Source organism: Phascolarctos cinereus, unplaced genomic scaffold (genome assembly GCF_003287225.1).
Source record: "Phascolarctos cinereus isolate Bilbo 61053 unplaced genomic scaffold, phaCin_HiC Scaffold_5;HRSCAF=322, whole genome shotgun sequence".
NCBI lineage: Eukaryota > Metazoa > Chordata > Mammalia > Diprotodontia > Phascolarctidae > Phascolarctos > Phascolarctos cinereus.
In genome coordinates this window covers 214256918-214280125 of record NW_027555958.1, presented here as the reverse complement: position 1 = coordinate 214280125, position 23208 = coordinate 214256918, and the positions used below count along the sequence as shown (strand labels likewise).

The window sequence follows — 23208 nt, the reverse complement described above, 5'->3', positions numbered from 1 at the left end:
CCTCATTCTGTATTTTTAAAGTCTATCACCTTTTGGCTGGAAGTGCCTAACAGGCTTCATTCATTACGAGCACTTAAAATCATTGTATGTGATATTATTGATGAGAGTTCTAAAATTAGAAAGTCTTCAATTAAGAAAAATATGTCAGTCACTCTAATTTCTAATGTTTTCTGTCTGAATTTCCCCTGGCTTCTAGCTTCAGTCCCCTCCTGTTATTGGTCCCTGGTTCTAACCTATGTCAAAATAGCAAATTTTTTGGGCTTCTTTAGATCCTTGGCTCAAAGTGAAGAGAAAAGGGGGAGGAAAAGAAGGAAAAAGGTAGCAGAACTAGTGATATCTATTGTAAAGACTTTAGAGTGTTAAGCCTGATTTATTTATTTATTTATTTTTGTGGTGGGTCAACTGTTCTTTGATGCAGCTCTGAAAGAGGAGCCACAGAAATGTTCTGAGCGATGGTTCTCTCAAGAGTACTGATATGAAGGACAACATTCATTTCCTTGTATAACATTGGTAATGTTTGTTTAAACCATCTCATTGCTTTATAACCCATACATTTCCAGCCTTTCAACAATGGTTTATAAGGGGCAGCTAGGTGGCACAGTAGATAGAGCACCGAACCTGAAGTCAGGAGGACCTGAGTTCAAATCCGGCCTCAGACCAAACACTTGACACTTACTAGCTGTGTGACCCTGGGCAAGTCACTTAACCCCAATTGCCTTAAAAAAAATGGTTTATAAAACAAACAAAAAAGTCAGGATCTAGTAATGGTCAAGCTACTCTGTTACAAAGGGGAAAATTGTGACTTTTGGTTAAGGTGAAAAAGCTTTTGATTTTGTAGATTTAGATGAAAACTTAGCCCTGTCTGCCTTTGAGTTTGTCCATTATTCAATTCAAAGCTTTAAGGTGGTTTGAAATTATGAAATTTATAAGGTGGTAAAGAATCAAAGGATGAAGAATTTCTGTATAAATAAAGGTGAATTCATGCATTTGGGAGGAGTTATTTTATTTTCCCAATTGCATGTCAAAACAAATTTTAGCATTCATTTTTACAAAATTTTGAGTTCCAAGTTTTTCTCCCTCCCTCTTCTCCCCTTTTCCAAAAATGGTAGGCATTTTTATATAGGTTATACATGTGCTATCATATAAAACCTGTTTCCATATTAGTCATAGTTACGAAAGAAGAAATAGATCAAAAGGAAAAAAAAAGACAAGAATAAGAATAAAGTGAAAAAGTATGCTTTGAACTACATTTAGGATCCATCTGTTTTTTTTAAATTAATAGTATTTTATTTTTTCCAATTACAGGTAAAGATAATTTTCAACATTCACTTTTATAAGATATTTTGAGTTCCAAATTTTTTCTACCTTTTTCCCTACCCTTCCACCTCCCCAAGATGGTAAGCAATCTGATATAGGTTATACATGTACAATCATCTTAAACATATTTCCACATTAGTCATGTTGTGAAAGAATAATTAGAACAAAAGATAAAAACCATGAGAAAGAAAAAAAAGAGAGAAAATAACATGCTTTGATCTGCATTCAGCCTCCATAGTTCTTTCTCTGGATGTGGATAGCATTTTCCATCATATGAATCACTTGGAATTGTCTTAGATCATTGTATTGCTGAGAAGAACTAGGTCTATCAAAATTGGTCATTACACAATGTTGCTGTTACATGTACAATGTTCTCCTCATTCAAATCACTTGACTCAGCATCAGTTCATGTCAGTCTTTCCAGGTTTTTCTGAAATCTGCCTGCTCATCATTTCTTATTGCACAATAGTATTCCATTACATTCATATACCATTCCCCCAGTTGATGGGCATCCTTTCAGTTTTCAATTCTTTGCCATCACAAAAAGAGCTGCCATAAATATTTTTACATGTAGGTCCTTTCCCTGTTTTTATGATCTCTTTGGGGTACAGACCTAGTAGTATTGCTGGATCAAAGGGTACATACAAAGGTTTATAGCCCTTTGTTCATAGTTCAAATTGTTCTTCAGAATGGTTGGATCAATTCACAACTCTAGCCAATCTGATAGATGTGAGGTGGTACTGCAGAGTTGTTTTAATTTGCATTTCCCTAATCAACAGTAATTTAGAGCATTTTTTCATATGACTATAGATAGTTTTAATTTCTTCATCTGAAATCTGTTCATATCTTTTGATCTTTTATCAATTGGGGAATGGCTTGTATTCTTATAAATTTGACCTGGTTCTGTATATATTTGAGAAATTAGGTTTTTATCAGAGACACATGCTGTAAATATTGTTTCCCAACTTTCTGCTTTCTTTCTAATGTTGGTTCCGTTGGCTTTGTTTGTACAAAAGCTATTTAATTTAATATAATCAAAATCACCTATTTTACATTTTGTAGTGCTCTTTCTTGTTTGTTCATGAACCTGTAACTCATTTAACTTCTCCTATAATAATTTGGATGCTATATCATTTGAAGCATATATGTTTAATATTGATATCACTTCATTGTCCTTCATTGTCCCTTTTAGCAAGATATATTCTTTATATTCTTTCCTTATCTCTTTCAAGTAGCTCTATACCACTGCTTTTTCCCCCCTTTTTTTCTTTTTCTTTCTTTTTTTTTTTAACTTCAGGTGAAGTATAGTAGATTCTGCTCAAGCTCCTTGCCTTTACTTTATGTGTGTGTCTCTCTGATTCAAGTGTGTTTCTTGTAAGCAACATATTGTAGGATTCTAGTTTTTGATTTTCTCTGCTAGCTGCTTCTGTTTTATGGGAGAGTTAATCCCATTCACAGTTCTGATTACTATGTTTTTCTTTCTATCCTATTTTTCTCCTTTTTGTCTTCTCTCTCCTTCACCCTATCCTTCCTTGACAATGTTTTAATATTTTTCCTCTCCCTGTCTGCATTCTCATCTGTCTTTTCACCCCACCTGTTTACTTTCCTGTCAGGTAAGGTAGATTTCTATATTTAACTGATTGTGTATATTATTTCTTCTTTGAGCCAATACTGATGAGAGTAAGGTTCAAGAGATGCCCATTTGCCACCCTCCCATGTTTCCACTAAAACAGGTTTTTTGAGTCTCTTACTATGAAATAATTTACTTCATTTTACCTCTCCCTTTGTTCCACTCCCAGTGTACTCCTTTTTTTCATTCCTTAACTTTCTTGTAATGTCATTCTCTCAAATTCACCTTATACCCATATCCTCTGTCTATGTATATTCCTTCTAGTTGTACTATTAATGGTACAAATTTTAAGAATTGCAAGCATCATCTTCCCATGTATGGATGTAAACAGTTCAGCTCCATTCAATCCCTTATATTTTTGTTTTTGTTTTTTCCCTTTTTATTTGTTTAGGCTTCTTTTGTGTCTTGATATTGGAGATCAGTGTTTTTTTTTAAATCACTTCTGGCCTCCTTATGAAAGCTTACAATTATGCTATTTCATTTAATAACCATTTATTTCCCTTGAAGTATTATGCTTAATTTTGCCAGGTAGGTGATTCTTGGTTGTAAGTCCTGCCTTTGCCTTCCAGAATATCATGTTCCATGATGTCTTGTCCTTTAAGATTTCAGCTGTTAAGTCCTATGTAATCCTGATTGTGGCTCCCCAATATTTGAATTGTTTCTTTCTGGTCACTTGCAGTATTTTTTTTTGATGGTTCTGTAATTTCGCTCTAATTTTTCTTGGACTTTTTATTTTGGGATCTTTTTCTTGAGGTGATTGGTGGCTTCTTTTAATGCCTATTTTGCCTTCTGGTTCCAGTATATTAGGACAGTTTTCCTTGATAATTTCTTGAAAGTTGCTGTCCAGGTCCTCCCTTTGATTATGGCTTTCTTGTAGTCCAGTGATTCTGATATTGTCTCTCTAAAATCTGTTTTCCAGGTCAGTTGTTTTTCCCATGAGGTATTAACATTTTCTTCAATTTTTTCATTCTTTTGAATTTGATTGATTCTTGGTATCTAATGGAGTCATTTTCACTTGCCCAATTCTAGCTTTTAAGGATTTATTTTCCTCATTTAGCTTTTGTACTTCCTTTTCCATTTGGCCAATCATACATTGAAGGAGTTGTTTTCTTCAGTGGATTTTTGTTTCTCCTCTTCCCTTTAGCCAATACTACTTTTTAAGCAGTTGTCTTCTTTTTCCAAGCTATTGACTCTTTTTTCCGTAATTGTCTTGCTTCACTCTCATTTATTTCCCCAGTTTTGCTTTTACCTCTTTTATATGATTTTTAAGATTTAGTCATTTGGGGGGTTTGGTTTTTTTTTTTTATGAGTTCTTCCTTGAGTTTTCTCTAGGCTTGGGACCATTTCTCATTTTTCTTTGGGGTTTTGCCCGTAGATGTTTTGACATTGTTGCCCTCTTCCAATTTTGTACCTTGATCTTGCCTGTCACTGTAATAACTTCCTATGGTAAGATTTTGTTGTTGTTGTTGTTGTTGTTGTTGTTGTCTTTTGCTCATCTATTTTTGTCATTTTTTTTCCCTTCTAAATTTGATCTACACTCACAGGGTAGTAGGGGCACTGTCTCAGGCTTCTTGTGCCAGAGGCTACAAGCCCTGCCTGTTTACCTGGTGCTGCACTGATGTTGCTCTGAGGCCCTGGGAAGCTCTTCTATCTGGTGCTGCACTACTGAGAGGATGGGGTGGGGTGTGTTTGGCACTACTAGAGGTCATAGGAGTCTGGCTGTCTGTGCTTGAAGCCGTAGGATTTTGGCAGCTTACCTGGTGCTGAGCTGGTGTCTTAGTGCTGGTATCTGGCATATGTTGAGGCCTCTGGGGTGTTTCTGCATTTCCTCAGGGGCTACACTGAAATACATGAAGGTCTGGCAGCTGGAAGTTGCATGTTTGGCCCAGGTGTTATGCTGAAGCATATGGTGGTTCTTGAACGTGGAGTTTGGTCATCAACTGTGCTGAGGCACGTAGTGGATCCTGGTGTTGTCATTTGCCAGCTCCACTACCCTGGGGCTCAGGTTCTTCCACTGATTTGCTGAGGTAGGGCTTGCTGCTGCCTTGGTGAGATGCTTCCTGTACTGGGTTGTGTTCCTCTTTTATCTGAGTGAGACAGACCTTTCTTGCCAATCTTCCAAGTTTCTTGGGCTAAAAGATTGTTTCACCTTGTCCTTTTACTGGTTCTGCTGTTCCAGGATTTGTTTGGGGGTGCTGTTTATATGGATGTTTGGGTGAACATGGGAGAGTTCCAGCAATTACTGCTTACTTTGCCATCTTGGCTCCTGACCCTTGATTCATGCATTTTAAAGATATGTCTTGAGCTTCCCCATAAGCCTCTTTGAAGATACCTTCAAAAATCTTCCATTCTGAAAAAAAAAAACCTTTTGGATACCATGTTCCTTGTGAATCTATTCCCTTACCTTCTGTCTTATTGCAATAATAACATTTCACAGAAAATCATATGCATTATCTACTTCAAAGTATTTTTGTGAGGATCAAATGAGTCAATATATGTACTTTGCAAACCTTAGAGGAAGTTTTATTACCTTCATCTTACAGATGAAGAAACAGACTAAGGAAAGGTGATTTGCCAAGTTGCAGTGCTAGCAAATGATAGATCCCATATTTGAAGCCAGATCTTTGCATTATAAGTCCAGAGCTCTTTGCAGTATAAGATATTACTTTAGTAAAATAAGGCAGGAATCATGACGAATCTGCCTACTTTACTCTGATAGTATAATAGCAAATAAAATGTGATTGCTTACAGTGCAGTCTTGCTTGATTCATGTACATTTTAGAAAGCTTGGTACTTTGTAGGTATGTAATTTATATGATTATAACATCTTACATGCATATTATACTTTTAAAGAACTTAATCATGATCTAGGCAGGACAATTATTATTATGCCAGTTTACAGACTGAGATAAAGAAAACTTTAAATACCTTGCCCAAAGTCACGAAGCTAGTAGGCACCCAAGCCTGGGAGTAGAATCTAAATACTCTGATAGCTAGTTCACTTTCCATTGTGCCAGGCTACATTTTCCTTTCATTTGATTCAATATAGTGTTTATGGAGATTTTTATAAATCAAGGCCTCTACTATACACTTAAATATAAGATGTGACTTACAGTCATGGCTTGTAGGTACCTGTATATTTGACCTTTCTATTCATGGTTAAGAGTGCTTTCCAGAGATGATACAATTTCCCACAGCATCCTAAGGAGTATTCAGAAGGCCTAATTTTGTAACAAGAGAAATAGAGACTGCAATAAATTGTGTGACTCAGTTGACATCATAATAAGCATGTCTGTTGTTCCTAGGCTAGCCTCCTGGATCTAATCTAATGCATTATCTATTGGTCTGAAAAAACTGTCAATAGACTGGCTCCTTGAATGATGGTTATTATCTAGTGGCTCAGTCCTCAAAATGCTTTTCCTAAATAATACTTCTTCTTTTGATTTTTTTTTTACAAGAATTTAGGTGTTTTCTTACTTCAAATGACCTGACACGTTAGGAAGTTTATTCTCCAGGTGCTAATTGATTTTTCTTAAACCAAGAATGACCTGTAATGGATATTTTTGTTGTTTTTCAGTAGTTTTCAGACATGTTTTACTTTTTGTCACCCCCTTTGAGGTTTTCTTGGTAGAGATACTGGAGTGGAGGAAAATGAAGCAAACGGATTAAGTGACTTGCCCAGATCAGAGAGCTACTAAGAGTTTCATTTGATCTGGATTTGAACTCAGGTTTTCCTGACTCTAGGCCTGGTGCTCTATCCACTGTGCCACCTACTTTCCTGGATGTTGTTTAATCAAGTGAAAATATTATTTCCCACTTGTAGAACAGGATTTTTTCTTTATTTCCTTAACTGATCCATTCCTTATCATTTTTCATGCATATGGTCATATTGACCAGTTATTTTTGTATCATATAGACTGAACTTAAAACTGCCTGATTGAAAAGCATCCTTGGTGATTTAAGAAGCCATCTTAGGTTGCTATGAAGGAAAATTTTCCTTCCTAGGAAGACTAATTTTAAAAGATATTTTGTCAAAGGACAAGAGTATAGTATATCTAGTATAGTAGTATGGTGTTTCTCATGATTTTCCAACCATTATTTAAGTTTTTATTGATAACTTTTATTTTTACATGACTTATTTCCTCCCTGCTATTTAACCTTCCATTGTAACAGAAAATAAAACAAAAAAATAGAGAAGCATCACCTCCAGTCCCCCAACACAGTCGCCAAATCTGACAGCGTATATAATATTCCACACTGGTAGTCTAATACTTTTCTAACTAGTATGGAATTGTCATATCTGTACAATGGTGTCAAAATTAGCTGTTATAATTTATCAGAATTTGTTGACATTTCTCTTGTTTTAATTTTTTGTTTCAGATGTGTATATTGATCTCATGATTCTTCTTATTTCATTTTATATCAGTCCAGAGAAGTGTTCCATGCTTTTCTGACTTTCTCATACTTGTTGCTAAATATATATTTTGTTTTCAGTCTTCTTCTCAACATGTTTTGAAAGAAACAACAAGAAGAAGAGCATGAATATTTTGTTTTAAATTTAGGAATTTCCTTGTTTTGTAGTGCACACTCAAGTGTTTCTAGGTTGTATTCTGCCTAATACCAGTAGTTCCAAATATTTTGTTTGCTCAGCAAATTCTTAATAATAAACATATGAGTGGCCTTCATGTAATAGTGTATGCAAGCATATACTGAAAAATAAGAGAAAAGGGTTGTTGATTGTACCTTATTTTAGATAGCAATACATTGCTGCTCATTGGCTTTCTTAAAGTAGGTGAAATTTTCATATGAATTATAAACATCGAGAATTTTTTAAGCTGACATATTTGACCATAGCATAATATTTGGGTTTTTATAGTTTAGCTTGAGTTAGCTGGAAAATTGCTATGAACCGCATTGGTCTGAAAATAGGAAACAACATTTTCCCTCCACACTGGTTTTTATAAAACTCAAGCATGTCTTTTTGTTTCAGAGAAATGTCATTTTAGAATTTCAGGCTACATTCAGAGATGCCCCATATTCATACCATCATGGTAGATTTGATCTGACGTTGGTCCGAGTTCTACCAATAACTCCCTGTGTGAATTTAATAATCACTTAACCTTTTAGGTTCCATTTTCTCCTCTGTAAAATGAGGAGGCTTACATTAGATTACCTCAAAAGTCCCTTCAAAATGTTAAATTCTTTGCTTCTATCTTTTGCCATCATTACTACTTCTGTCATTCCAGAAACCCTACTTCTGAAATTACTTCATTCACTCTAATGCTCTAATTTACCAAAATACTTTTCTCTCATTGATTTTGGCTGCCCTCTTGTCCTTTGAGCTTTGTCGTGGTATCATAATAACACACAAAGTATCTTCACAGTTATTTTGGTACCTTTAACTAGATGACCTCCATTCTTGTTTCCTGCTTTTCTGTTAAAAGAATTCCAAAAATTCCATATCCTGTAAGGAACATTTCTTTGCTAATATCAATTCCCTCTAAAAGATAATCTGTAACTCAGTTCTTTGCTTATCATTACTACAAAACTGCACTTAGCTTTTGATTTGTAGTTATTATTCAATTTATTTAGTCAATATATTTGATTAATTTGTGTGCTTAATGTATTTGTTCTTGCTATTATTTTTCTGTTGCTCTATGATGTAAAAAATGATCCATTTATTTTGTACAGTGCAAATACTTCATAAAATCATAAATCAAATGATAGGATCAAAGCTTTAAAGTAAGAAGGTTATTTACCAACCATACAGTTCAACCTTCTGATTTTACTTATGAGGAAATTGCAGCTAAGAGTGGGGAAGTGACTTGTTAAAGATCATCCAAATACAAAATGGCAGAACCAGAATTCAAACTCAGGTCTTCTGACTCTGCATCCAGTGGCTGTACCCCCATACTGCACTACCTTTCCATGTGTGCCAAATAATTACTTGCTTACTAAAGTCTTTGGTGACAATAAGTGAAATGAAGAAAACATTTTGTAGCCATCTGTATTGGGTTTCTCAAATGGTAAAATGTTCTTCTTATTCTTCAACAGGTCATTGCCCTAGTAATGGATATGTTTACAGATGTGGATATCTTCAAAGAAATAGTGGAGGCATCAGCCAGAGGGATTTCTGTATATATCCTCCTTGATGATTCCAACTTTGGTCACTTTTTAAAAATGACAGAGAAGCAAGGATGTCAAGTTCAGAGACTCAGGGTAAGGCAATCAGTTTTTGTAGTGTGTAAATCATATCAATTCAGTAATCTCTATGTAATGTTAATACTCAATTGAAATAGAAAACTATATCTAAGAGTGGTGGAGTATTTAATCCCAACTAGTTGCCCCCCTTTTTTTTTTGGAAAGTAACTGACGTTATACAACCCTTCAAGGTTGAAAAATTCCATGTATAACAAATTTCTTTGTCAACTTAGCACAATGCCTGGCATATTAATAGGCAAATGATAAATTCTTAATGATCAGTTGATAGGTTAAAGTTGTATCTATGCAACATCAAACTTATCAGTTTGTTGTTATATTCACCTAATGGGCTGGAGGGACTCTGTATTTGACTTGTTTTTAATTACTTAATTGAAACTTTCTCCTTCTGTATTTTTATGTAATTGAAATAGCTTCAAAGTACTATCTCTAAAAAATATCATGGTTAATGTGGAAAGCAAGTATATAAAAGCTGCTGAAATGACATAACTAGAAAGAAGGTGGATTGCTAATGTAGACAGAGTGAGGCATGACCAGTGGGCAAACTGTTTGCTCTATTTATATACATGCAGTCAATGTTTAGAAATCTAAAGGAAGACCCCTATCTTGTTGGGTGGAGCTCCTGTGGAAGATTTATGGGCGGATATAGAGAAGTGCCTGTACCTGTTAGGAACAGATAGGTAGCCCAGTGGATAAAGTACTGGGCCTGGAGTCAGGAAAACATGAGTTCAAATCTAGTCTCAGAGACTAGCTATGTAACCTTGAGCAAATCACTTAAACTCTGTTTGCCTAGGAGAAATCTAGATGGCTCATTAGAGCATTGGGCCTAGAGTCAGGAAGACCTGAGTTCAAATCTGTCCTCAGATGAGTTTTGATCTGCATCTCTGGAGGAATGCCCACATCATTGATTGACACATTATTCATTGCCAGCACAGATCCATGTCTGTGTTGAAGTTGGGGAGGAAAAGCCTATAATATTCAGGCATGTGTGTAGATGTAGATGTATATATGTATGTATACACCCAATACAGGATTCTGGTGTATGTTTTATAAAAGATTTAAAGTTCAATTTTCTAGGATAGCTTTTACTTTTCCATTGTCAGTTAAAGTTTTTGGTAACAGAATTGTAAAATGAAATGCATAGTTTGGATTAAACGACCTCTAAAGTTCTTTCCATTCCTAAATCTAAGATCCTAACTTTTATGTTCATATTTTTTTAGAACATCAGAGTGAGAACAGTAAAAGGCCAAGATTATCTTTCAAAAACAGGAGCAAAATTTCATGGGAAAATGGAGCAGAAATTTCTTTTAGTTGACTGCCAGAAAGTTATGTATGGCTCCTACAGGTAAGAGCAATGTATTTGAAGGCAGACATAATTATCATTTAATTAAAATTATTTCTTCTTGTGGTCTATTTTTTCAGTATTTCATAAGCAATAGCCAGTAGAAATAATAGGTTCATAAAGCACCTTATATACATTAATTCATTTGAGACTCAACAATCCCCTTGGGGAAAGAACAAGAGCTATCATTATCCTCATTTTACCACTGAGGAAAAAGAGACTCGTGCTAATAAAGGCATCTAGGGGACATAGTAGATAGTGTATTGGTCCTGGAGTTAGGAAGAATTGAGTTCAAATCCAGTCTCAGACAAATTACTACTTATATGACCCTGGGTAATTCACTAAACCTTTGTCTGCTTTGTTTTCTTCATCTGTCAAATTGGAATAATAGTAATAGCACCTACCTCCCATGATTTTTTTGCAAATCTTAAAATACCATATTAAAGTTAGTTATTGTTGTTTTTGTGATGATGATGATGATGATGAGGAGGAGGAGGAGGAGGAGACTTACCCTGGGTAACCTAACCAGTGATTCTCAGAGGTTGGATTCTGTCCAAGGTCTTTCATGACTCAAAAGTCTATAGCTTTATCCATCATTCTATGCTACCTGGACTTGAGTTTATGTCTTGATTTTAACACATACTAGCTGGGTGACTGAGCAAACCACTTAGCTTCTCAGTTCTTTATTCAGTTTTCTGAAACTATAAATTGCAGAGAAAGTAGTAGCATGCAATAGTAGGAGTTTCTTCATTCAGTAGTTCTCTATACCAATGAAATCACAAATTTTGTCCCGATCTCTAATATCATCCTAAGAAAAGTCTAAGTGAATAATTACAGAGGATGCCATCATATACACTGTAGAGAGAGATATATGAGGTACAGCACCTTTTTCTCTTTATTCCCACCATAGCACACCTCATGGAGCCTGACAAGTCCAAGGGACCAGTTATTCCCTCCACTACCATGCCGTCTTCTCAATTAAATTAACAATATAGCAATTTAGAAAAATAAAAGATATTCCTTTGGTCCTAGTCATTCTCTAGACCCCAGTTGTTCACATTCTGTTTGGCATTGCTACAAGCTCATTTTAAACTTCTCTTTCTTCCAGAAGCTATAATGTGATAATCCAAACCTCAGGATTTCTTAAAGGCTTTGCATGTATCCACAAATCAGAGTTTATACATAAAATGCAATCTGGTAGAGTAAAAGACCCTGCCTGTGGAGTCAGAGGGTCAGCATTAAAATCTTGCCTGTGATGCTTATTCCCTTGTGTGACCAGGGGCAAGTCATTTAAATGCCTTGGACCTTTGTTTCCTCAGTGAGTAAGAGGGTTAAACTAGATGTCCATTGAGGCCACTCTTCAACTCTAAATCTATGCTACGAAAGCTTTCTTAACCAATATCTTCAATTTCTCGACCCTATTCAATTAACTCAAGGTCATTCACCCCTCTTTATTATAATAAAATCTCCTCTCATCTCAGTTTCTATAGTTAATTCCTTAAATACCATACTTTTTAATATTTTATTTTCATTATAAACTTAACAAACTAGACATAAACACTCCATTACACAGGAAAAAATAAATAAATAAAAGAGGGTTGTATATGAGCTCATGACTTCATTATGAACTTATACTTTCTGAAAACAACAATTCTCTTACTGCCATCTCATCTTTGTGTGATTATGATACATCATTTCCCTACTACTGGCTTATCCTCTTCTCATTTTTCTGTTCCTTACCAATGCAGCCAAGTGCTGCTAATAAATTCATGCAACTCTGATAACTTGGTTCATGTTTTCTCGTCATAGCACTTTCCTGCTTCATTAGATTCTTGTCACATACCTCTATCATTTGAAGCCTTAACAAGAATTAAACCCCTACCTACTGCCAACCTTCACTTATAGCTGATTACCTCTCAACATATTAAATAGAAAACATGGAGAGCATGAGGCATGAATTCTCTCAATTATATCCCCTTGTTAAATCCTCACTACCATGTCTGTGCTTTCCTTGAAACTTTCCTCTTGTCAAGTAAAGATCTCTTGTGCATCCAGCTTCTGGGAAAAAGGCACTGTGCCTTTTCTCAAAAGTAAATACCTCCAAGTGTCCTTTGCATCCCGTTCCTTTCCATTTCTTGAAGCCTGTGCTAGTAAGTATGCTTAAATTTTCCTGTGGTAGTATCTTTAGTATAAAATTAAATAAAGTAGCATGTGAAGTGCTTAGGAACCCTTCAATTGCTATTTTAACTTGAGGTAATATGATGTGGTGGGTGGGGAACTGTACTTTGAGTCAGGAAGAAATGCCCCCTCAGCCATTTACAGACAATGTAGTCCTAGGCATGAAACTTATCTTCTACCTTCCTCAGTTTACTCATATATTGAATGAGGGGCAGGTGGATTTGAAGGCTTCTAAGCTTTTAAAATCTGTGTAACTTCTGGAGAATCTTTTATTTCCTCCTCCAGTGGCCATTTCTGCTTTCAAACCTGTGCAGATCTTTAATACTTCCCAGGAACTTTAAAATTTGAATTGTTTGTTGTTTACTTTATTCTTCTTTGTATATCACACCATCAAATCCATTATTAAGTATAAATCATCTTTTCCATCCCCAATAAGTTATCAAATTCTGTTTATTTTATTTCCATGAAGTCTCTTGCTTCCATCTTCTTCTCTAAATTTAATAACTTATTATAATATCCTAAATGCTCTCTCTGCCTTCATTCTTACCCCTTTACAATCCACCCTAGCCATTTCCTATTTCTCCAGTCTCCTTCCATTTTACTTCCATCCATGTGCTCTGTCTTCTGATCACATTGGCTTATTTGCTATTCCTTGAATACAACATCTAATCTCCCTTCTCAGTGATTTTACACTGACCATTTCCCAAGTCTACCATGCTATAACCTTCAAGTCTTAAAATCCCTGGTTTTCTTTAAGACTCAATTCAAGTGTTGACACTTCTAAGAGACCTTTTTGTAGTTTCTCTATTTGTGGTTCTATTCCCCTCTGTGGTTACTTTCACTTTTATTTTCTATATTTTTTATTATTTGTTCTGATTTAGCCATGTTATGTACCTTGCTAGAGTATAAACTCTTTGAGAAGAGGATTTTTTTTCTGTTTTCTTTTTGCATCACCAATGATTAGCAGCCTTCATACCACTTAATAAATGCTTGTTGATTAATTGACTTTCTTCATTCCTTACTCACCTTTACCTTTCAGAAAATCTTTTCTTTAAGGCCTGGCTGTGGTCAGGCCACCTCCTGCATAAAATCTTCTATGATCTCTTTCAGTACTCACATTTTACGTTGTAATATCTTTATTTATGTTCATGTTTGATACTCCCATTAAATTTGAAAGCTCCTTGATAGTAGGGATAATGTTGTTCTGATCTGTCTAATATTAGCACCTAGCATAATATTTTATGCATAATAGATGCTCAATAAATATGTGTTGTTCTTGTCTCTCTACAATTAACCCTTTGCTTTTACATTTCTACACATTCCTTACCTGGTTGCCCACATTATTACCCCACATATAGATTATAGCAATAATCACTTAACTCTGCCTCTATTCTCTCCTCCCTCCAACCTGTCCTTTACATAGCTGCTAGAAAAATCTAGCTCAAACAGCACTTTTACCTCCTTTCTCTCTACCTCATAAACTTGTAATAACTGTCTCTTGACTATTTTTCATCTCAGGCTATGCCTTCTCCAGAAAAACCTTTCTAAACCTCAACCTTTGCCCCTAGGAGAAAGTGATTGATGTCTCCTCTCTCATTGTTCTTATATTTTATCTGAACCCCTGTGTCTTCCTTCAATCATAGTTATTTATATTTGTCTCATGTTCTATATGAAAGTCTGAAGAACATGAAAAATGTCACATTTAACTAGCTCTTCCCTGGTACCTACATATAACTTTGCTTAATGAATGAATGCATAAAATGCAAATTCAGACTCCTGAGCTTTGAATCGAAGTCTTCCCCCTAACATTATGGATTTAGAGCTGGGAGAAACCTTAGATGTTGGCTACTTCAGCACCTCGTTTTACAGATGGTAAAACTGAAGCCCAGAGAAGGTTTTTTTTTAAATTTTATTCATTCATTCACTCACTCATTCATTCATTCATTCATTCATTCATTTTCGCCCACAGTCACACAGGTAGGACATTTCAAAGCCAAGATTCAAGTATGTTCTCATTCACTTTCATCAGTATATGCTGGTAGCATCATCTGGATTGTAAGCTAAAAGAGACTAGATCTCCTTTTTCTTTATCTATCTGCATTGTACAGGATAGTGCTTAACACAGAATGGATAATCAGTACTTTTATTTTACAACTCACTGACTCCATATATTATGCCATACTAGCCTTTTTAGAAAAGTAATTGAAAAGCTTCCATAGTGTTTTAAGTGGTAACTCCATAGGAAGGATTAGAAATTTTAAAATTATTCCTTTTAATCAATATCTAGTCTTACTTCTGGCCCAGAGTTTACATGACAGTTGTTATACCTTCTGCTTTCCTTAAAACTATTGTCCTTTATATTAAAAATTGTTTTATAATTTATCCCCTGTGTAGTTTATTCTAACTGGATGTTACTTTATAATCTGTACTTATTTTTACATTAAATATTTGTGTAGTTTGTCTGTAAGTTAGCATTTGTAGCTGTTGCTCCCAAGATCTCTTGTTGCTTTTTAAAGCATCTATCATAATAAATTACAGTTACTTATTAAATCACAATGATAAGATTTTGGCAAAGTGTTGAGACTTTATGAACCTTGACTTCAAAGTGTATTATCATGTCTGGTCTTTCTAACATCATGGACAAGGTGTTATTTTTGAAAATATTGATCTGCCTCATCTTTGTTTAGCTAGACATAAATATAGACATAGACATAGTATAGCTAGAGATATAATATAGATGTAGACAGCTATATTTATAAACATAGTTATGCAGATAGATATAGATATGGAAGTAGCAAAAGAAGCATATAGATATAAATGATGTAGATACATATGTTATACTTGATGACAGCCTTTCAGTGAGGTTAAAGCTTACTAAGCAGAATTGCAAATTACGCTATGAACCTTCATATAGTGTTCTGTTTTAATGTGAACATATTTACCCCGCAATAATCAGTAGTAATTGCAGTTGACAATGAAGCCTGGACTTCAGTTTTTGTAACATTTAATAGAGGAATGCAAAAGTCCTATTTATCAAATCCTCTATTACTATTTCATAGTGATGCTAAAAAGTATGCTATATTAATTACATTATTAATAAGTTCAGTATACATATAGTATATTTATAGTTATCATTAAATATAGTTTGTGGTAGATTACTAACAGTAGTTAAAAATGCTCAAATGTATTAAATACATAATTTCTAACTGCTGTCTTTTTGTAAAATATTTTCAGCTACATGTGGTCATTTGAAAAAGCACATCTCAGCATGGTACAGATTATCACAGGACAGCTGGTTGAATCATTCGATGAAGAATTTAGGACTCTATATGCTAGATCCTGTATTCCTAGTCCATTTGCCCAGGAAGAATCAGTGAAGGCAAAAAATGGCAAGCCTCTCTGGGAAAATGGCAAATACCGGCACTCAGTATCTTCTTTAGCTTCCTTTTCCAGCCAGAGAAATCTTTTTGCTAGGCAAGACAATCCTGGTTACTTTAAAAATAGAGGAATATATGCAGTCAATGAACATGACAGACCTAGCATATGGAATCATGGATACAAACCACACTTTTTACCAAATTTTAATGGTCCAAATAAAATCCGCCAGCATCAACCCAGTCAGATAAATGAAAATTGGAAGAGACATAGTTATGCTGGGGAACAGCCAGAAACAACTCCATATCTACTGCTCAGCAGGGCTATGCATCGGGCCAACAATCCATCAACTAATTGGAAAATGCCCTCAGATAGCCTTAGTGTTGCATCATCATCACGAGGTGGTTATATGAATCCCCGCCATATGCCTGCACAGAGCTTTGCAGACCGCCTGGCACAGCGGAAAACCACAAATCTTCCAGAAAGAAATTCAAATGTACGAAGATCTTTTAATGGGACTGATAATCACATTCGATTTTTGCAACAAAGGATGCCCACCCTTGAAAACACCACAAAATCCTTCCTGCGGAACTGGCGAATCGAAACCTATTTAAATGATCACTCAGAAGGGATGCCTGATGCAAATGGCTCAACTCCCGGTGACAGGTTTGAAGGTTATGATGGACATGAAAATATTAAAGCCAATGCCCTGTATACTCATTCTCGTCTTCGTTCATCAATTGTGTTTAAACCAACTTTACCAGAACAGCAAGAAGTGAATAGTTGTACAACAGGATCCTCAAACTCAACGATAATTGGTTCTCAGGGAAGTGAATCATCTAAAGAGATATCAAATGTGCAACACTCTTCAGACCAAAATTTACCAGAATTAACTACAAATCTCCAGCCACCTCAGTTAGATGAAACAAAAAGGCACAGCTTGAAGGTTCTAGAAAACCACCATGAACCTGTTTTAAATCAAAATACACATAGCCCTCCTGAATCAAATAACTATTTATATACAACTTTAGGTGTGAACAAACAGATGGAAACTCTGAAAACTGAGCAAAATGAGAACCTACTAAAAAGGAGAAGTTTTCCATCTTTTGAACACTCCAAGGCCAATCTGGATCATGGTGGGGGCAAGCACTATGTATATGGCACGCTTACTAGGAATAGAGTCAAGCAGCCAGAGAAACCCAAAGAAGATTTATTGAAGAGCTCTAAAAGCATGCACAATGTGACCCAAAACCCAGAGGGTGAAGATGAAGACCTCAAAGGGGAATCTTCAAGCACTGCCACCACCAAGTCCGTTTCTATTGCTGCTCTTCTGGAAGTAAACAAAGAGGAGATCCCAAAAGATATGTCTTCCAAGAAAGAAGTGAAGGGTTCCCCAAGTTTTCTGAAAAAAGGTTCCCAAAAACTGAGGTCATTACTGAGTCTCACACCAGAAAAGAAAGAAACTCTGTCAAGAAATAAAGCTCCTGCTTTTTATAGAATGTGTAGTAGTTCTGATACATTAGTTTCAGAGGCAGAAGAAAATCAAAAGCCAAAAAAATCAGAGCCAAAAATAGATTCATCTCCAAGAAGGAAACGCTCTTCTTCAGCCAATTCACAAGGCAGTATCCATAAGAGTAAGGAGAATATTGCTGTTGGATCCCCTCTAGTGAGCTCAGATGAGAACAGAACCAGCCCTTCCGCATACCCAGTTGAAAAAGAGTTCTTAGAAAGTGCAGGAGATGCTTCTGCTCCAAGATTCAACACTGAGCAGATTCAGTACCAAGATTTAAAAGAAGTTAAGCCAAGGATAGTCACTGAAAGAGCACCTCCTTCCTCCCCGAGGCCAAAGCCTAGCGACCTGCTACGGTCTCGTTCAACAGACAGGCGTGTGTATAGTCGTTTTGAGCCGTTTTGTAAGATAGAACGCTCTGTTCAACCCACAAGCCACATGCCAAGCCCCAGCACACACCGTCCTGAGGTAAAGAACATTAGTAGTGGCAATAGCTATGGTAGGACCAGTCCCTTGCTCAACTATAATTCTGCTGTCTATCGCTCTTATCAGCCAAATGAAAATAAATTTCGAGGATTTATGCAAAAATTTGGAAATTTCATACACAAAAACAAATAGCTCTAATTTCAGCAATCTGTGCAAAATTCTGAAGTTTCTATGGACATGAATACTTGAACAGATAAGACTATGGGCAGGTTCTGTAAAATGCAAATGGGTTTCTTTGGGGAAAATTTTATCGCTAATGTACATGTTTACGTGAATATTATTGCATAGTAAAAGTCTACTTTTATGTAATAAATTCAGCCTTTGACATTGTAGCTGTAATTTGTCCAAAGGAAGTTTTGAAAACAATTTTAAAATTAATATGAGTGAAAATGTTTATTTTTCTTTAGACTGAAGATTTAAAAGTATGATAATTCTTTGTAAGAGAAATAAATGGAAAGATAGTGAATACTTTTAAATCACTAATATCATTTTCTAAAGTCTTAAAAAAGAGGCGGTCATGGTGTCAGTGGCTCTTTAAATTGTATCTTTCTGAGATTTGTAGCCTCAAAAACAGAAGAAAAAACAAAAAGAAAATCCACAATATTATAATGTCTTTTTAATCAGCTTTAAAGTCTTCTACAGGGTAAGTTAGAACATTTCATTAGCATGTTATTCATTTTCCTATGAAGAATAGCTAACTGGTTTGGCAGCCAAAGGAAAGTGTCATTTGGATGCCCCCCCCCCCGATATTTCATTTTGCCAGAGCAATCAGAAAAGTATTAGCCTCTTGCAGTACAAGTGTGTCACAGGATTTCTTCTCAACAATGCTATAAATTTTTGAGAACTTGTTTCTGCCTCTGGATGAAAGTAACTAATTTTGATTCCAGCTTCCTCTGGCCCTCCCTCAGGTTCCAGTTTACTGAAGTCCATATTTACCTTTAACCTGTAAAACCAACAATAGAACTTGGATGAGTTGCACTTTTCCCCACCTTTATTTAACCTAGCAGCACCAAAGTTTCTTAAAAGAAAAATGTAATATGACATTATTAGGAGAAAAATAATGATTCTAAACAGCATTCTTGCAATATCTTTATCTACTTTTCAAGCTAAGCTAAATACAGTAGAATTGTAGTGTATGAGAAAGGGCACTATGTAACAAGTAGGGCCATTCCTAGCCTGGCTATGAGACTAATTATGTGACTTTGGGAAGATCTATTTATCTTCCTCATGCCCTATTATTTCTCTGTAAATTGGAGATAATAATACCTGTTGTCACCTTCTTATAGGAGGTTGGTGAGGAGAACAGGAAACAAAAGATGTGAAAGCACTATTTAAAAATATGGGTTATTTTAAAATTGAACTTATTCCATTTAGTTGTAAAGAATTTGCTGCAGCAACAAAGAAACTTAATTTGAGAAATAAAAAATATTTTTGTCACCCCTGCAAGTCTATTATTATCATTTTCCAAATGAAGTATTAAGCACCGTGTACTTGCAAGACCACTGGATTTAGAGCCACAGATCCTGACTGTCACCTGCTATCTGTGAAAACTTGAGCAAGATGCTTAATTCCTTTGTACATAAGTTTCCTGTTTCATAAAACGAAGGGGTTGGACTAAGTGGTCTGTGCTCCCTTCCAACTCTAGATCTGTGATCATTAAGTTAATATAGGTAATATTTTGCTCAAAGAATAAAAAAAAAATCTTTCAATTAGGTAATTCCTATGTTAAAGACTTTATTTCAAGATTCAGATATAACTATGAAACTAAAGCTAGTCAGTGCAGGGCAAATTAAAAGACTTGTTGGAAATTAAACACGTTTCTTTTCTGTAACCATTAGTCTGCTTCTCATTGTATATCGGTAGCATTTTAAAAATAATAACATGGAAGCCAGATAGCTAGTAACTAATATCACATCATTTATAAAAATGAGAGTTTGCATCCATGTATTAATGTCCCATAATCTATAATGCTAAACAGGTTCAATTTTAGTGTAAAACAGGGACAGGATCTAGGAACTTTGCTCTTTCCTATCAATCAATCAAAATATATTAAGTGCCTGCTCTATGCCAGACACCCTACTAAGCACTGAGGATACAAAAAGAGCCAAAAAAAAAAGTCCCTGCCTTCAAGGAGCTTATACTCTAACGGGGGAGCCAACATGCAAAAAAATGTATGCGAAGCAAGCTATATATTAACATGTCAGGCACTAGAATTAAGAGAGTTGGGGAAGGCTTCTGGTAAGTGATGGGGTTTTAGTTTGGACTTAAAGGAAGCCTGAGAGGTTAATAGGTTGAACAGAGCAGGGAGAGTATTCCAGGCATGGAAGACAGCTAGAGAAAATGCCCAGAGCTGAGATGGGTTGTCTTGTTTGTAGAACAGCCAGAAAAATGGAAGAGAGAAACTTAAAACGCAACTATATAGACAGAGAAAAATGGGATTAAAAATGTATACATACAAACATATAGCTATTACATTAGAAAAAATTACCAAGAAGTCAATTAAAAATATCTCCAGCCTAAACTATTAGTTGAAATAGATGTGCTCCATTTGATGTGACCATTTCGTATTTGTATCATATATGCAGTTTACTTTGTGGGTTTGTTTTCAGATCTGCTTGGGTACTTGATTCTTCATAATATTTTGTGCCTAATTGAGAATTCAAGCTCAGAAAAGAAAAAGCAAAATCTTATGGTAATAAATCATAGTCCTTTACCAACTCCTTCACAAACAGGTGCCTTGGATATCTGTTAGTTTTTGTTAATACTGGGTTATGAGTTCTCTCAGCTTATTAAAATCATGGACTAAGTATCACAGGTCTTCAGAGGGAGGTAAGGAAATAAACATTTACTAAGCACCTATTATGTGTCAGTCACTGTGATAAACATTTGCAAATATTATTTCATTTAATCAGAGTTAGAGCTGGAGGCCCAGAGTGGGGTTGCAACTTGCCTAATTAGTAGAGTTGGTATTTGAACCCAGATCCTGACCTAAGTCCATTTTTCATCATCAGTTATCTTCAGGTAGTCCTGGACCTTAGATGGGGAGAAAAAATTAGGACAATAGGATTTTAAAGCTGAAACTAAACAATGATTGGCTACAGGAAATTATTTTCCCATTTACTAGTACATTATTACAGATTATTATGTTCTAAAGTCAAAAACATGGACCAACTATATGAAATCAGATAATTTTACTTTCTTTATATCTCTCAAAACAGGCAGCTTTGTAATGCTAATTCAGGCCTGCATAACATACAGCCTGCCAAAGCAGGCCACGGGTTGTACGTTGTACAGGCCTGCTTTATGCAAATCTCTCAGCAAAACTGCCTATATGAATTTCCCTTATTGCATACTACCAAATGGTCACAGAGCCATTCTGTCTTAATCAAAATGATGGCATGTGGGATGCTTATTTATCTTTTGTGTTCTTGAACAATGCATTCATCCATGACAGCTCAGGCCATTGCAAAATAAGATGAAATTCTTTTTTTTTTTTTGCTTATTTGTTATTTTTCTCCTCTCTTGGTAGTTTACTTTCTGATATTCTCTCTGCCAATTCACCTGCCAATGCCAAAGTCAGTATCTGGTCAAAAGTTTTCAAATTCTTCATGACTCAGGGACTATTGAATTCTAATTATAATAATCTACATTTCTATGGTGCTTCACAGTTCACAAAAGGTTTTGCTTACAACAGCTACATCAAGTAATATAATAATTTGTATCCCCTTCTTACTAGTGAAGAAAGTGAGGCCCAGAGAGCTTGAGCAAATTGTGCCTAATCACATGGTGGTAGAGCTGGAATTTGAATGTAAGCCTGATGACTTTTAAATACAGTGATCTTTTCTGTACCAGTGCTATCTTTCTAAGGTTGTTCCAATGCTCTTATAATTTGACTCTTTTATTTAGTTTACTTATGATACTTGTTTTTATATCATGCATTTTCAGATATCTTCCCCCTTCAAACATACACACATACACATATACAGAACCTTCCCTTGTAACAGAAAAAAAAAATAAGCACTATGAAAATAAAGAACATTTCTGGCGGTGTATTAACTATTCTGTACCTGTATTCCCCACTTCTCTAAAAAAGTTATTCAAAATTATTAAAACCTTAACTTCCACTACCATATGGGGAAAATATGGTCTTTTATGGTTGGATTATTTGCAAGGTAATTTTTCCATTCTTTTCTTTTCCATATTGGTTATAGTAGAAGAGAAACTGATATTATTTAAAATCTTCACATTGCAGATTTTTTTTTGTTCAGTAACTAATAACAACTTATAGAATACCCAGGAAAAGTGATGTATAACCTGAAATTTGGCAAATGATATCAAAATACTTTAAAATGCCAAGTACACAAAACTGTTTAGGTCTCTCTGTAATAGGTAAACCAATTAATTTTGGTTTTTAGCTGCCATAGTTGACAGTGGGTCAATGACTCAGTGTCTGATTTGAAAGAACACATTTTGTGAGTCAGTTTTTTTGTGGGGTTTCAATAGAAAAATGGATGTATGGAGTTTTTTATACTCAACTATCACTGTATTGTACTCAGTTATACCTCACATTTTGAAAGTTATTTTTCTCTATTTCCCCTTCTGAGAATATAAACATCAAAATAAAATAGAATTATTATTTATAACGAACAAAGAACAATAATTTGTGGTGTGCAAAAATAAAATGATTATCCATTCTGTTACAACTTTTCCGTTAAAATCTTTGTACAGCTTGAATACTCAAAATATTTATAAATATTAAAAAAATTGACTTGTCATAGTCTAAAAGATGAGTTGGTGCAAGCAAAGACTCAACTTTTGTACATAATGGCCATGAAATGTGAGCAAAACAGATGTTCTTCCAAATTTATTCTTGGACCACATCAATTGACTATTAAAGATTTTATAAAAAAAAATTTAATTGTAAGTTTAAGTTCTCTTTATAACCTTTTCTATACTTGATCTTCCAATGCTCAGTCTTCAAGCCATGCTTGTGAAATTAAGTGCTTCATAATTTAGACTCATTTAATCACAAATATACCTGTTACGATTAAAATGTTTCTTTTAATAGAAATAGCATTTATATTAAAAAGACAGACAAAAAACTTAGCCCCAAGTCTTCCTCTTCAAGCAACATTCACATTCCCTTAACCA

General features: G+C 35.1%; 1 protein-coding gene across 1 annotated transcript in view; it reads left to right on the top strand.

The window, feature by feature from the left end:
* The window catches only part of FAM83B (family with sequence similarity 83 member B), a 95810-nt gene extending 72911 nt beyond the window's left edge, over window positions 1-22899 (top strand). Inside the window, exons 2-4 of the mRNA XM_078155310.1 lie at window positions 9002-9166; window positions 10387-10511; window positions 15921-22899. Of these exons, the coding sequence (XP_078011436.1) occupies window positions 9002-9166; window positions 10387-10511; window positions 15921-18189 (2559 nt within the window). The 3' untranslated portion in view covers window positions 18190-22899. The remainder of the gene's footprint in view (window positions 1-9001; window positions 9167-10386; window positions 10512-15920) is intronic.
* The last annotated feature ends 309 nt before the right edge of the window (window positions 22900-23208 follow it).